General features: G+C 43.9%; 1 protein-coding gene across 8 annotated transcripts in view; it reads left to right on the top strand.

The window, feature by feature from the left end:
- LOC311142213 (la-related protein 1-like) overlaps positions 1-16,666 on the top strand; it is a 53,490-nt gene that overhangs the window by 21,532 nt on the left and 15,292 nt on the right. For all 8 annotated transcript variants that reach the window (XM_084177811.1, XM_084177809.1, XM_084177807.1 and 5 more), the window contains 6 exons: positions 351-501; positions 5,685-5,819; positions 9,652-9,807; positions 10,627-10,789; positions 15,233-15,377; positions 15,762-15,939. In XM_084177811.1, the coding sequence (XP_084033937.1) occupies positions 351-501; positions 5,685-5,819; positions 9,652-9,807; positions 10,627-10,789; positions 15,233-15,377; positions 15,762-15,939 (928 nt within the window). The remainder of the gene's footprint in view (positions 1-350; positions 502-5,684; positions 5,820-9,651; positions 9,808-10,626; positions 10,790-15,232; positions 15,378-15,761; positions 15,940-16,666) is intronic.

Below are 16,666 nucleotides of genomic sequence, written 5' to 3'. Positions count from 1 at the left end.
TATTTACTGCACCACCTTTTGACCAGGTCCCAAATCGAGTATAGGGTGCCACTTGGGATGCACACTAAGTGACGCTCCTATACCTGGGTGGTAAACTTGGGATGCACACTACCTGGGTGGTAAACTTGGGATGCGCACTACCTGGGTGGTAAACTTGGGATGCACACTACCTGGGTGGTACACTTGGGATGCACACTACCCGGGTGGTAAACTTGGGTTGCACACTACCTGGGTGGTAAACTTGGGTTGCACACTACCCGGGTGGTAAACTTGGGATGCACACTACCTGGGTGGTAAACTTGGGTTGCACACTACCCGGGTGGTAAACCCTGTGTTAACCTGCTCCCCAGGCCCCTAAGAAGCCCGTGGTGAAGAAGGAGTGGAAAGAGAAATGCGACGCCAATGAAGAGAGCAAGGAGAACCGGAAGGCCAGGTCGGACGACTCTGGAGAGGAGAAGAACGGAGACGAGGACTCTCAGAAGAATGGACAGAAGAAGAAAGGTGGGTTCCTTTACTTGGATTGACCTCTTATCTTTAAAAAAAAAAACTAAAAAAAAACTAAACTACAGTGTAGAAATGTGCGTGTTCACATATGTAGACGCTGGAGATGGTGAATATGAGGTTAGGAAGTGGTGGAGTTCATACAGCAGCTCAGAGAAACAGAACCTTGTGTGGCAGGACGTCCAACCTTTAGGGCTTTTGGCACAGAACAAATGTTTGTCTGAACACACAAACTGTAACAAATAGACTCTACAGTCATTGTATTTACATCAATGATGGCGTGACCTGATTTAACAGTATTTGGAAAAGCTGTCCGCGTTTTTAATTTACTGCTGTAGGCTTAAACAACGTAGGAATATCCATTCCCACGTGAGGAAAGTGAATCATGTTTACTAAATGTTTTGCAAGGGGGGAGACAGACAGCCTTGTGGCTACTACACCCACACTGAGTAGGAGGCCATGCAGGCAGGTGTTTTGGCAGCGATAAAGGGTTGAAATTCCACCGGCCTGCCAGCCAGCGAGTGTTTTCCTCACTGACTAGAGAGAGACTTCCCGTGCCTCTTTCTGGCCCTGCAATACTTTTTTTTGTTTTCACTCTGTCCTTCTCGCTCTCCCTTTCTCCCTCCCTCCCTGGACTCGCCTCTGGCAGACGGTTCAGGTCAATCACAACCAAACCTCCTGTCACCTGAACAGCTTTATCCCCCCCTACGCTGGGGCCCTCACCAACCGGCCACCTGGTCCATGTTGATCTTCCTACTTAGACTATGCACCCTGCACTATTCATCCATGGACTATGCACCCTACACTTTCATCCTACAACTGCACATTGCACTCTGCACTACCTTAGGCCCCTGCCACTGACAGACTCTCTACCGGTCAAAAGTTTTAGAACACATACTCATTCAAGTTTTTTTTTTTTTTTTTTTTTTTTTTACTATTTTCTACATTGTAGAATAATAGTGAAAACAAACTATGAAATAACACATATGGAATGATGTAGTAACCAAAAACGTTTAACAAATCAAAATATATTTTATATTTGAGATTCTTCAAATAGCCACCCTTTGCCTTGATGACAGCTTTGCACACTCTTTGCATATATATAATATATATATATATATCTCTCTCTCTCTGTTGAAGTCGGAAGTTTACATACACTTAGGTTGGAGTCATTAAAACTCGTTTTTCAACCACTCCACACATTTCTTGTTAACAAACTATAGTTTTGGCAAGTCGTTTAGGACATCTACTTTGTGCATGACACAAGTAATTTTTCCAACAATTGTTTACAGACAGATTTCACTTATAATTCACTATCACAATTCCATTGGGTCAGAAGTTTACATACACTAAGTTGACTGTGCCTTTAAACAGCTTGGAAAAGTCCAGAAAATGGCTTTAGAAGCTTCTGATAGGCTAATTGACATCATTTGAGTCAATTGGAGGTGTACCTGTGGATGTATTTCAAGGCCTACCTTCAAGATCAGTGCCTCTTTGCTTGACATCATGGGAAAATCAAAAGAAATCAGCCAAGACCTCAGAAAAATGTATAAACCTCCACAAGTCTGGTTCATCCTTGGGAGCAATTTCCAAACGCCTGAAGGTACCACGTTCATCTTTACAAACAATAGTATGCAAGTATAAACACCATGGGACCATGCAGCCGTCACACCACTCAGGAAGGAGACGCGTTCTGTCTCCTAGAGATGAACGTACTTTGGTGCGAAAAGTGCAAATCAATCCCAGAACAAAAGCAAAGGACCTTGTGAAGATGCTGGAGGAAACAGGTACAAAAGTATCTATATCCACAGTAAAACGAGTCCTATATCGACATAACCTGAAAGGCCTCTCCTCAAGGAAGAAGCCACAAACTACGGTTTGCAACTGCACATGGGGACAAAGGTCGTACCTTTTGGAGAAATGTCCTCTGGTCTGATGAAACAAAAACAGAACTGTTCAGCCATAATGACCATCATTATGTTTGGAGGAAAAAGGGGGATCCTTGCAAGCCGAAGAACACCATCCCAACCGTGAAGCACGGGGGTGGCAGCATCATGCTGTGGGAGTGCTTTGCTGCAGGAGGGACTGGTTCACTTCACAAAATAGATGGCATCATGAGGAAGGATATATCGAAGCAACATCTCAAGACATCAGTCAGGAAGTTAAAGCTTGGTCTCAAATGGGTCTTCCAAATGGACAATGACCCCAAGCATACTTCCAAAGTTGTGGCAAAATGGCTTAAGGACAACAAAGTCAAGGTATTGGAGTGGCCATCACAAAGCCCTGACCTCAATCCTATAGACAATTTGTGGGCAGAACTGAAAAAGTGTTTGCGCGTAAGGAGGCCTTCAAACCTGACTCAGTTCCACCAGCTCTGTGAGGAGGAATGGGACAAAATTCACCCAACTTATTGTGGGAAGCTTGTGGAAGGCTACCCAAAATGTTTCACCCAAGTTAAACAATTTAAAGGCAATGCTACCAAATACTAATTGAGTGTATGTAAACTTCTGGCACTCTGGGAATGTGATGAAAGAAATAAAAGCTGAAATAATAATTATCTCTCTTCATTTCACATTCTTAAAATAAAGTGTTGATCCTAATTGACCTAACAGGGAATCTTTACTAGGATTAAATGTCAGGAATTGTGTAAAACTGAGTTTAAATGTATTTGGCTAAGGTGTATGTTAACTTCCGACTTCAACTGTATATATGGTTATTCCTGTGACTGTAGTCATTTTGCTGACCAATAACCGTCATCCAAAATTCCATGAGCGTCACAAGCCTAATCTCTACACATAGTTACAGTGGCTTGCGAAAGTATTCACCCCCCTTGGCATTTTTCCTATTTTGTTGCCTTACAACCTGGAATTAAAATGGATTTTTTTGGGGGGGGGTTGTATCATTTGATTTACACAACATGCCTACCACTTTGAAGATGCAAAATATTTTTTGGTGAAACAAACAACAAATAAGACAATTAAACAGAACTTGAGCGTGCATAACTATTCACCACCCCAAAGTCAATACTTTGTAGAGCCACCTTTTGCAGCAATTACAGCTGCAAGTCTCTTGGGGTATGTCTCTATAAGCTTGGCACATCTAGCCACTGGGATTTCTGCCCATTCTTCAAGGCAAAACTGCTCCAGCTCCTTCAAGTTGGATGGGTTCCGCTGGTGTACAGCAATCTTTAAGTCATACCACAGATTCTCAATTGGATTGAGGTCTGGGCTTTGACTAGGCCATTCCAAGACATTTAAATGTTTCCCTTTAAACCACTCAAGTGTTGCTTTAGCAGTATGCTTAGGGTCATTGTCCTGCTGGAAGGTGATCCTCCGTCCCAGTCTCAGATCTCTGGAAGACTGAAACAGGTTTCCCTCAAGAATTTCCCTGTATTTAACACCATCATTCCTTCAATTCTGACCAGTTTCCCAGTCCCTGCCGATGAAAAACATCCTCACAGCATGATGCTGCCACCACCATGCTTCACTGTGGGGATGGTGTTCTCGGGGTGATGAGAGGTGTTGGGTTTGCACCAGACGTAGCGTTTTCCTTGATGGCCAAAAAGCTCAATTTTAGTCTCATCTGACCAGAGTACCTTCTTCCATATGTTTGGGGAGTCTCCCACATGCCTTTTGGCGAACACCAAACGTGTTTGCTTATTTTTTTCATTAAGCAATGGCTTTTTTCTGGCCACTCTTCCGTAAAGCCCAGCTCTATGGAGTGTACGGCTTAAAGTGGTCCTATGGACAGATACTCCAATCTCCGCTGTGGAGCTTTGCAGCTCCTTCAGGGTTATCTTTGGTCTCTTTGTTGCCTCTCTGATTAATGCCCTCCTTGCCTAGTCTGTGAGTTTTGGTGGGCGTCCCTCTCTTGGCAGGTTTGTTGTGCTGCCATATTCTTTTCATTTTTAAATAATGGATTTAATGGTGCTCCGTGGGATGTTCAAAGTTTCTGATATTTTTTTATAACCCAATCCTGATCTGTACTTCTCCACAACTTTGTCCCTGACCTGTTTTGAGAGCTCCTTGGTCTTCATGGTGCCGCTTGCTTGGTGGTGCCCCTTGCTTAGTGGTGTTGCGGACTCTGGGGCCTTTCAGAACAGGTGTGTATATATACTGAGATCATGTGACACTTAGATTGCACACAGGTGGACATTATTTAACTAATTATGTGACTTCTGAAGGTAATTGGTTGCACCAGATCTTATTTAGGGGCTTCATAACAAAAGTTGTGAATACATATGCATGCATCACTTTTCCATTGTTTATTTTTTAGAATGTTTTGAAACTAGTTTATTTTTTATTTTATTTCACTTCACCAATTTGGAGTATTTTGTGTATGTCCATTACATGAAATCCAAATAAAAATCAATTTAAATTACAGGTTGTAATGCAACAAAATAGGAAAAACACCAAGGGGGATGAGTAACTTTTGCAAGCCACTGTATAATGTAGTTCATAGTGCAGTCTGTAGTGTTTTTAGCTTCAGTATTCATAGTGTACATAATGTATGTGGATATATTTTGTATTTTTCTGTATATTGTCTATAACTCTGCAGGACCGTTAAATTCCTGTACGTGCAAATATGTATTTGGCAAGTAAAGGTGACTTATTCTCCCACCCACCTTCAGCAGACAGGGCCACGTCACTCTTGCTCTCCCAGAGTACACCATCAAGAGTGACGTGGCCCTGTGCCCATCTGCTGACGGTGTAGCTGTGAATCACTTCAGTCCAACGTGCTCGCTCTAGTCTTCTGCGCTCACGCACACTCCACTAACAGACCGCTGACACCGCCAGCTGGCCAGCAAGGGAACTACACCTCGGGCTGAATAAAACATGGGGGGAGGGCACTGTTCCAGCGATGACAAAACTGAGTAGTTTGTGCAGTAAACGGAGTAAAACGTGGGGTATTTATTTTAGATGTCAGACTTCTCAATTGGATTTAGAGTTCCAGCCGTGAAACCTTAAAAAAAATAAAATGTAATATGTAGGGCAGGAGAAGTTACAGTGCAGCTTGTTCAGTGCTGCTCTGTCGTTCCCCCTGCACACGTCAACTAGTTTCCTGCTATCCCGGTCTGCCTGCATCTCACGCTTGGTCTGGCATGAATCAAAATAATCAAAAAATATTGGTGTTGTGTAAATGTGACAGACCGGCGCCTCTCTAACAGCTGTGTGTGTGTGTAGGAAACAAGCACAAGTGGGTGCCGCTGATGATGGAGGTGAAGTCGGAGGGGCCCAGAGAGCGCTCGGCCTCCAGGAACAACACCCGTCAGAACGAGGTTCCCAGGATGCCCCCCAACAACAGGAACGACCTCCGAGGTGACTGACATCATCACCCAGCGCCAGCCTGACCCCTCATGTCAGCCTGGCTGGGTTGCAAATAGCACCCTTTTCCCTATATAGTGCACTACTTTTGATCAGAGCCAGTATTCCCTATATTCAGTGCCTTCAGAGAGTATTTAGACCACTGCGCCTGAGTGGCGCAGTGGTCTAAGGCACTGTATCGCAGTGCTAACTGTGCCACTAGAGATCCTGGTTCGAATCCAGGCTCTGTCGCAGCCGGCCGCGACCGGGAGACTCATGGGCGGCGCACAATTGGCCCAGCGTCGTCCAGGGTAGGGGAGGGAATGGCCGGCAGGGATGTAGCTCAGTTGATAGAGCATGTCGTTTGCAACGCCAGGGTTGTGGGTTCGATTCCCACGGGGGCCAGTATAAAAAAAATATATATATGTATTCACTAACTGTAAGTCGCTCTGGATAAGAGCGTCTGCGAAATGACTAACATGTAAAAATGTAAATGTAATTCACACACCTTGACCTTTTCCACATTTTTGTTGTGTTACAGCCTTAATTTAAAATGGATTAAATTGAAAAACAATTATCACTGGCCTACACACAATACCCCATGATGTCAAAGTGGAATTGTGTTTTTAGACATTTTTACAAATTAATTACAGATGTAAAGCTGACAAGTCTTAAGTCAATAAGTGTTTAACCCCTTTGTTATGGCAAGCCTAAATATGTTCAGGAGTAAAAAGACTCACAGCTGTAGTCGTTGCCAAAGGTGATTCTAACATGTATTGACTCATGGGGTTGAATACTTACGTAATCAAGATATAGTTGTTTATAACCAGTGGTGGTGTTACGGGGGGGGGGGGGGGGGTATACAGAAGATAGCCTTATTTGGTAAAAGACCAAGTCCATATTATGGCAAGAACAGCTCAAATAAGCAAAGAGAAATGACAGTCATCATTACTTTAAGACATGAAGGTCAGTCAATCTGGAACATTTCAAGAACTTTGAAAGTGTTTTTCAAGTGCAGTCGCAAAAACAATCAAGCACTATGAAGAAACTGGCTCTCATGAGGACAGCCACGGGAATGGAAGACCCAGAGTTACCTCTGCTGCAGAGGATAAGTTCATTAGAGTTATCTGCACCTCAGATTGCAGCCCAAAAAAATGTTTCACAGAGTTCAAGTAACAGACACATCTCAACATCAACTGTTCAGAGGAGACTGCGTTAATCAGCTGCAAAGAAACCACTACTAAAGGACACCAATAGTAAGAAGAGACTTGCTTGGGCCAAGAAACACGAGCAATGGACATTAGACCGGTGGAAATCTGTCCTTTGGTCTGATGAGTCCAAATTTGAGATCTTTGGTTCCAACCGCCGTGTCTTTGTGAGACGCGGAGTAGGTGAACCCATGTTCTCCGCATGTGTGGTTCCTACCGTGAAGCATGGAGGAGGAGGAGGTGTGGGGGTGCTTTGCTGGTTTCACGGTCTGTGATTTATTTAGAATTCAAGGCAGACTTAACCAGCATGGCTACCACAGCATTCTGCAGCAATGCGCCGTATTATCTGGTTTGCTTATTTCAGCTGTTCTTGCCATAATATGGACTTGGTCTTTTACCAAATAGGGCTATATGCAGGAAACCCCCCCCACCCCACCTTGCCACAACCCAACTGATTGGCTCAAACGCGTTAAGAAGGAAAGAAATTCCACAAATTAACTTTTAAGAAGGCACACCTGTTAATTGAAATGCTTTCAAGGTGACTACCTCATTAAACTGTTTAGGAGAATGCCTAGAGTGTGAAAAGCTGTCATCAAGGCAAAGGGTGGCTACTTTGAAGAATCTAAAATATATTTTGATTTAACACTTGTTTGGTTACTACATGATTCCATATGTGTTATTTCATAGTTTTACAATGTAGAAAATAGTAAATATAATGAAAAACCCTTGAATGATTGGCCTGGGAGGGCATAAAATAACAAAAGGCTAACACCTCGCTAGGTGTTGTACTAAGGTTGTTTAGTATTATTACAAGGGGTAAAACTTAGAGATAGATCTATCTCTCTCTCACACACTTAACTGTATAACGGATTTTGTTATTTTTTCTAAGAGGCGAGCAAAAAAAAAAAAAAAAAAAAAAAAATTATGAGACAATTTAAATGTTACCCCTTGTAATAATACAATATCTAAACAACCTTAGTACAACACCTAGCAACCTCACCAAGAGGTTTTAGCCTGTTGTTATTTTAGCGACAGGGAGTAGAACCCGGGCCTCTGGCATGCAAGGCAAACGCGCTACAGTAGGATCGCTACACTGCCCCCACTGGACGGGAAGGCACATCCCTGTGCTTCCACTACACAGCCCCCTAGCACGTCCTAGCCATGCACTCAGATTACCTGACTGCTGCCATCCCAGTTCTGACACCAATGTAGCAAATGTCGGTGGGCAGGGAAGCGAAACCGGAAGGCAAACACCCTACGCATCATGCCAATAGGGTTGCCCCACTCGGTGGGAATTGTAACCTGACTCGTATAGCAAGGATCACGACAGTATAATGGTTTTGAAATTAGGCACAGGGACCAGGGTGTGAGGGTTTTGACTAGGTCGACTACAGCTATGACCGGAAGGGACTTTTTTGTTTGTTTTTTTGTAGCGGGTTAGGAGAATTAACTTCGCTGGTTAGGAGAATTAGGTTAATGTTAGGGTTATCTAAAATGCTCTCCTAACCTGCTATGAAAAGTAACTTCTAGTTGTAGCTGTGCTTCACAACCGATTTGGAGTCCCAGTCAGGGTACCCCCCCCCCCCCCCCCCCTCAATCCACTACATTGGTGTCAGGTGTGGGACAGCCCCATTGAAAGCCTGTCCCAGCTGAGTTTTAGTCACAGTTCATTTTTCAGAGGCATAGATCTACCATTTTTCAGAATTGAATGTGATAAAATATATAGCGGTCTAGTGAAGTAACACCTATTCTTACTATACCGAAATGCTTCAGCTTTAATTGTACATTTTAACTCTACCATACAAAATATTACCGTACAAAATATTTTGACAGCTGAAGCAAGCCCACACATTTTCTTCAGGAAATATTCCTGTTCTATTTTAGTCATTTTATAGGGCCTTTATAAAATCCAAATTCAGTTTCTCCAGGTTTTCACTCTCAAATTCACACTTAATTTTTTTTTTTTTTATAACAACCAAATTGGATGTTTTTAAGTTCACAATAATGTTTTAGCCACATCAGGAGACAACATTTGAATAAAATTTATTTTTAAAATATATTTTTGGAAGGGTATACTTCCCCTTTTTTAATTCAACAGGCAGCTAGCAAGGGACCGTTGTGTTGCTTTCAGGCTAGTGGCGTTTCTGTGCTGCACGTGTGATGGCAGAGTATAAGACCCTGTATCTCAGTCCTATATCTTACCTTTAGAAGTGTTTACTTCAGGCAGACTACCTTCTAGAGTTGCAATGCCCCATTTTAAATTGAATGTCCAAATCAAGGATTTTCACAAAAATACGTTTTTTTGCAGCGACCCAATCCAAAAGGTAGGCTAGAGCTGACATTTTTTATTATTTTGACTGTTCACATGATTCGATTTCACCACGTTTGAACCGAACCCCAACTACTATAATGGCGAAGCAAATCATTTGGATTTGTCATTTTCATATGAATTTAAAATATGAAGTGGGACCATCCGTTTATACAGTAAATGAACATTTCTATGTCCTAAAGGTTATATGTAATAGATAATCATTTGATTCTGCTGGAACAAGGCTTGGTTTAGCTTTTATAAAGGGGTCAACATTGACATTCATTTTGTTTTATTTGAGTGTGTTTTACAAGTTTTTTTATTTTCTCAGACTGGCACAGCGGGAAGTACGAGCGTGAATGGCGTGAGGACCATGATGAGGTGTCCAGCGTGAAGAGCGAGGGTGCTCCCTTCCGTGCCGGGTTCCGGGGGCGTGGTCGTGGCAGGGGCCGGGGCCGGGGACGAGGAAGAGGCGGCAGCAGCAGAGGTGAGCTCTCCAACCCTCAAGGCTCTCTGTAGAACAATACTGGCGAATGAAGCTTAGCCACATGCCTTGAAGCCCAGCCAAGCTCTCCACTCTGCTAGCTCTCTGCTAGCTCTCTCTCTCTCTCTCTCTGTCTGTGTGGTTGTGCTCATGGCTTTGCCTTTGTCCTATCTAACCCTGATCTGGCCCCACCTAAGGATACAGTAAAAACAAAGCAATTTAATAACAACCGGAGTGTGTTAGTACGAGGCAAGGCCTGTGATCCCTCAGTGCCACGAGGGGGATGCAGGGTGCCCGGGCCTGCTGGTTTTGGCCACCAGCCTCTCCCCTCTGGCTGGGCCATGGAAGTCTGCCTGCCTGCCTCCAACAGGAAACACTGCCCCCCCCCTTAATTTGAGGAGAAAGTGGGAGGAACAGGGTGAGTGGAGAAAAGTTAACACACTCCTTTCTCCACCCGACCCATCCCCTATCGTGATGAAACCTGCCGTTCTCCTTCCTTACTAGGCCTGAGATCCCTCCGTTTTGGAGTTTTACGACTCTTCTCTCTCTCCACAGGAACACACCGTTTCAGCAGTCTTTAAGAATGTTTTCCTGACAGGACGCCATATTTAAGTCTTTAAACACATATTTAGAGACATATTTACTCTCTGGCTCTCTTAGCTTGTTCCAATTTTAGAGTGGAATCACACGCCTTCCTAAGCTCAACCGCTGTGCGGCGAATGTCTCTCTGCTGTTGCTGAACCGTCTCTGTAGCCTGGTTTATTTTAGTAGGTTTGTAACAGCCACCCTGTAATGGTTGACTACTACCGTGTCTCCCGCCAGGTCGCTATGACTACCATCATGGCTACAAGGCCTACGACGGAAAGGACGGCGCCTACGGCCAGAAGTTTGGCGCTCCAGTGACCTACTACTACGACAACATGAGCAGCAACGACCTGTACTCTGTGGACCAGGACCTGCTCAAGGACTACATCAAGAGGCAGATGTGAGTACTACCGTTGGTTACTACGCTCTATAACTACTACCGTTGGTTACTACGCTTTATAACGACTACCGTTGGTTACTACGCTCTATAACGACTACCGTTGGTTACGACGCTCTATAACGACTACCGTTGGTTACTACGCTTTATAACGACTACCGTTGGTTACTACGCTTTATAACGACTACCGTTGGTTACTACGCTTTATAACGACTACCGTTGGTTACTACGCTTTATAACGACAACCGTTGGTTACTACGCTTTATAACGACTACCGTTGGTTACGGCGCTCTATAACGACTACCGTTGGTTACGGCGCTCTATAACTACTACCGTTGGTTACTACGCTTTATAACGACTACCGTTGGTTACGACGCTTTATAACGACTACCGTTGGTTACGACGCTCTATAACTACTACCGTTGGTTACTACGCTCTATAACTACTACCGTTGGTTACTACGCTTTATAACGACTACCGTTGGTTACGACGCTTTATAACGACTAACGTTGGTTACTACGCTCTATAACTACTACCGTTGGTTACGGCGCTCTATAACTACTACCGTTGGTTACGGCGCTCTATAACGACTACCGTTGGTTACTACGCTTTATAACGACTACCGTTGGTTACTACGCTCTATAACGACTACCGTTGGTTACTACGCTCAATAACGACTACCGTTGGTTACTACGCTCTATAACGACTACCGTTGGTTACGACGCTCTATAACGACTACCGTTGGTTACTACGCTCTATAACGACTACCGTTGGTTACGACGCTCTATAACGACTACCGTTGGTTACTACGCTCTATAACGACTACCGTTGGTTACTACGCTCTATAACTACTACCGTTGGTTACGACGCTCTATAACTACTACCGTTGGTTACGACGCTCTATAACGACTACCGTTGGTTACGGCGCTCTATAACGACTACCGTTGGTTACGGCGCTCTATAACTACTACCGTTGGTTACGGCGCTTTATAACGACTACCGTTGGTTACTATGCTCTATAACTACTACCGTTGGTTACGACGCTCTATAACTACTACCGTTGGTTACGACGCTCTATAACTACTACCGTTGGTTACTACGCTCTATAACTACTACCGTTGGTTACTACGCTTTATAACGACTACCGTTGGTTACTACGCTTTATAACTACTACCGTTGGTTACTACGCTCTATAACTACTACCGTTGGTTACGACGCTCTATAACTACTACCGTTGGTTACGACGCTCTATAACTACTACCGTTGGTTACGACGCTTTATAACGACTACCGTTGGTTACTACGCTTTATAACTACTACCGTTGGTTACTACGCTCTATAACTACTACCGTTGGTTACGACGCTCTATAACGAATACCGTTGGTTACTACGCTTTATAACGACTACCGTTGGTTACTATGCTCTATAACTACTACCGTTGGTTACGGCGCTCTATAACGACTACCGTTGGTTACTACGCTCTATAACTACTACCGTTGGTTACGGCGCTCTATAACGACTACCGTTGGTTACGACGCTCTATAACTACTACCGTTGGTTACTACGCTCTATAACGACTACCGTTGGTTACTATGCTCTATAACTACTACCGTTGGTTACGACGCTCTATAACGAATACCGTTGGTTACTACGCTTTATAACGACTACCGTTGGTTACTACGCTCTATAACGAATACCGTTGGTTACTACGCTCTATAACGAATACCGTTGGTTACTACGCTTTATAACGACTACCGTTGGTTACTACGCTCTATAACTACTACCGTTGGTTACGACGCTTTATAACGACTACCGTTGGTTACTACGCTCTATAACTACTACCGTTGGTTACGGCGCTCTATAACTACTACCGTTGGTTACTACGCTCTATAACTACTACCGTTGGTTACTACGCTCTATAACGACTACCGTTGGTTACTACGCTCTATAACGACTACCGTTGGTTACGGCGCTCTATAACGACTACCGTTGGTTACGGTGCTCTATAACGACTACCGTTGGTTACTACGCTCTATAACTACTACCGTTGGTTACGACGCTCTATAACGAATACCGTTGGTTACTACGCTTTATAACGACTACCGTTGGTTACTATGCTCTATAACTACTACCGTTGGTTACGGCGCTCTTTAACGACTACCGTTGGTTACTATGCTCTATAACTACTACCGTTGGTTACGGCGCTCTTTAACTACTACCGTTGGTTACTACGCTCTATAACTACTACCGTTGGTTACGGCGCTCTATAACGACTACCGTTGGTTACTACGCTCTATAACTACTACCGTTGGTTACGGCGCTCTATAACGACTACCGTTGGTTACGGCGCTCTATAACTACTAACGTTGGTTACGGCGCTCTATAACGACTACCGTTGGTTACTACGCTCTATAACTACTACCGTTGGTTACGGCGCTCTATAACGACTACCGTTGGTTACGGCGCTCTATAACTACTACCGTTGGTTACGGCGCTCTATAACTACTACCGTTGGTTACGACGCTCTATAACGACTACCGTTGGTTACGGCGCTCTATAACTACTACCGTTGGTTACTACGCTCTATAACGACTACCGTTGGTTACGACGCTCTATAACTACTACCGTTGGTTACTACGCTCTATAACGACTACCGTTGGTTACTATGCTCTATAACTACTACCGTTGGTTACGACGCTCTATAACGAATACCGTTGGTTACTACGCTTTATAACGACTACCGTTGGTTACTACGCTTTATAACGACTACCGTTGGTTACTACGCTCTATAACGAATACCGTTGGTTACTACGCTCTATAACGAATACCGTTGGTTACTACGCTTTATAACGACTACCGTTGGTTACGACGCTCTATAACGACTACCGTTGGTTACTACGCTCTATAACGACTACCGTTGGTTACGGCGCTCTATAACTACTACCGTTGGTTACGGCGCTCTATAACGACTACCGTTGGTTACTACGCTCTATAACGACTACCGTTGGTTACGGCGCTCTATAACTACTACCGTTGGTTACGGCGCTCTATAACTACTACCGTTGGTTACGGCGCTCTATAACTACTACCGTTGGTTACTACGCTCTATAACGACTACCGTTGGTTACTACGCTCTATAACGACAACCGTTGGTTACTACGCTTTATAACGACTACCGTTGGTTACGGCGCTCTATAACGACTACCGTTGGTTACTACGCTCTATAACGACTACCGTTGGTTACTACGCTTTATAACGACTACCGTTGGTTACGGCGCTCTATAACTACTACCGTTGGTTACGGCGCTCTATAACGACTACCGTTGGTTACTACGCTCTATAACGACTACCGTTGGTTACTACGCTTTATAACTACTACCGTTGGTTACTACGCTCTATAACTACTACCGTTGGTTACTACGCTCTATAACGACTACCGTTGGTTACTACGCTTTATAACGACTACCGTTGGTTACGGCGCTCTATAACGACTACCGTTGGTTACTACGCTTTATAACTACTACCGTTGGTTACTACGCTCTATAACTACTACCGTTGGTTACTACGCTCTATAACGACTACCGTTGGTTACTACGCTTTATAACGACTACCGTTGGTTACGGCGCTCTATAACGACTACCGTTGGTTACTACGCTCTATAACTACTACCGTTGGTTACGGCGCTCTATAACGACTACCGTTGGTTACTACGCTCTATAACGACTACCGTTGGTTACGACGCTTTATAACGACTACCGTTGGTTACTACGCTCTATAACTACTACCGTTGGTTACGGCGCTCTATAACGACTACCGTTGGTTACGACGCTCTATAACGACTACCGTTGGTTACGACGCTCTTATCTTCTTCCCCCACCCCCATAAAAAAAATATTTAAAAAATAAAGTGGTTGTCCCACTGGCTATCATAAGTTGAATGCACCAATTTGTAAGTCGCTCTGGATAAGAGCGTCTGCTAAATGATGTAAATGTATAGGTCAAATGGTTCAGGAGGAAACGGATGTCACTTATTTTTTTTCAGGGTTGGAATAATGTAAATAACTTACGCCACTTAGCAGACGCTTTCAACCAAAAGGATTGACGTTGGTGCGTGCCAACGTTCTCGTATGGGTAGCCACAGAATTTAACATGAAGGTGTGCAAACACAGACCTACGATTTCCATGATGGAATTCCAGCTCCAATACAACGGATTGCAGTTGAAATTCCATTTATTTCCACTCCAAAACGAAGCTTAGAATGTGGCCAAATCTTTAGTTTCAACACTTTCCCCACATTGTATTATTAAATTCCCTGACGTTGGCTTTGCCAAATTTCTTTTTTTTTTTTTTAGATTTTGTTCTATTGAGCACGTCTTCATAAAGGCATTCTAATTCTAGGAAGACTGCCTTAATCCTCCTCGTTTTGACTTCCTGTATCTCTCCTGTAGTGAGTACTACTTCAGCCTTGACAACCTGGAGCGGGACTTCTTCCTGCGCAGGAAGATGGATCAGGAGGGCTTCCTGTCTCTTGGCCTGGTCGCCAGCTTCCACAGGGTGCAGGCTCTTACCACCGACGTCAACCTCATCATAGAGGTACGTACGCAAGATGGCTTTAGCTCCAGAAATAAATATGTCTCTATGCCTTCAGACCTCATCAGCTTTATAATTTGTAGATAATTCAAGGCTTTTCATAGAGCTTTGACTTCTAAAAAAAAAAACTGTTTCTGCAGTAGTTTCTTTACCTCAAAGCTTTTAGACGTTTTTGAATGTAATGCATGAATGTGTTCCAACTCCCCAGGCATTGAGCATATTCTAGATCAGGACAGGGGTGCCGGATTCGGCCAGCAAGGGGTCCAATCCTGCCCTCGTGGTTTTAGGAGAACAAATACACTCCAAAAAAAACACACACTCATATAGAGTAGATGGATACTATGTCATTGTGTCTCATTCCCTCAACGCTCTTAAATCTACCCGTAGTCTTTGAAGGGCAGCAAAGAGGTGGAGATCATTGAAATGAAGATCCGTCGGAAGGTAGAACCGGAGAAGTGGCCTCTACCAGGTCTGTCCATGGGACCGGACCACAACCAGGTGGACTTGACCCAGCTCATCCACTGCCCCGAGTTCGTGCCCCGGCAGATGCCCACTGAGCAGACAGGTATAGCAACTACACCCACTATGCCAAGCCACACACTATAAAACAGATGGAGAACCTGCATCGCGAAGTCCCTATCAGAACGGGTGGGTATCCATTTAGCTACTCAAAACAGGTATATCGATCCACCTAGTCAGCGAAACCCACTGTAACAGACTGGTGTATTTAGAATCCTAGCAATATAGTGACTATCGAACAGACCTGAGTATATATCTTCACATCCACTATCGAACAGACCTGAGTATATATCTTCACATCCACTATCGAACAGACCTGAGTATATATCTTCACATCCACTATCGAACAGACCTGAGTATATATCTTCACATCCACTATCGAACAGACCTGAGTATATATCTTCACATCCACTATCGAACAGACCTGAGTATATATCTTCACATCCACTATCGAACAGACCTGAGTATATATCTTCACATCCACTATCGAACAGACCTGAGTATATATCTTCACATCCACTATTGAACAGACCTGAGTATATATCTTCACATCCACTATCGAACAGACCTGAGTATATATCTTCACATCCACTATCGAACAGACCTGAGTATATATCTTCACATCCACTATCGAACAGACCTGTGTATATATCTTCACATCCACTATCAAAACAGACAGTTGCACTTGGCCATACAGAGTTGACTCTTTCAGCACACGGCTGTACTCCGCCACCTAGCCAGCCACAGTCACCGTCTACTTGACAGTGTCTCGC

Source organism: Coregonus lavaretus (genome assembly GCF_964263955.1).
Source record: "Coregonus lavaretus genome assembly, chromosome: 15".
In the NCBI taxonomy this organism is placed as follows: Eukaryota; Metazoa; Chordata; class Actinopteri; order Salmoniformes; family Salmonidae; genus Coregonus; species Coregonus lavaretus.
Note: the sequence above shows the minus strand (reverse complement) of the source record. Positions and strands in the feature narration are given on the sequence as shown.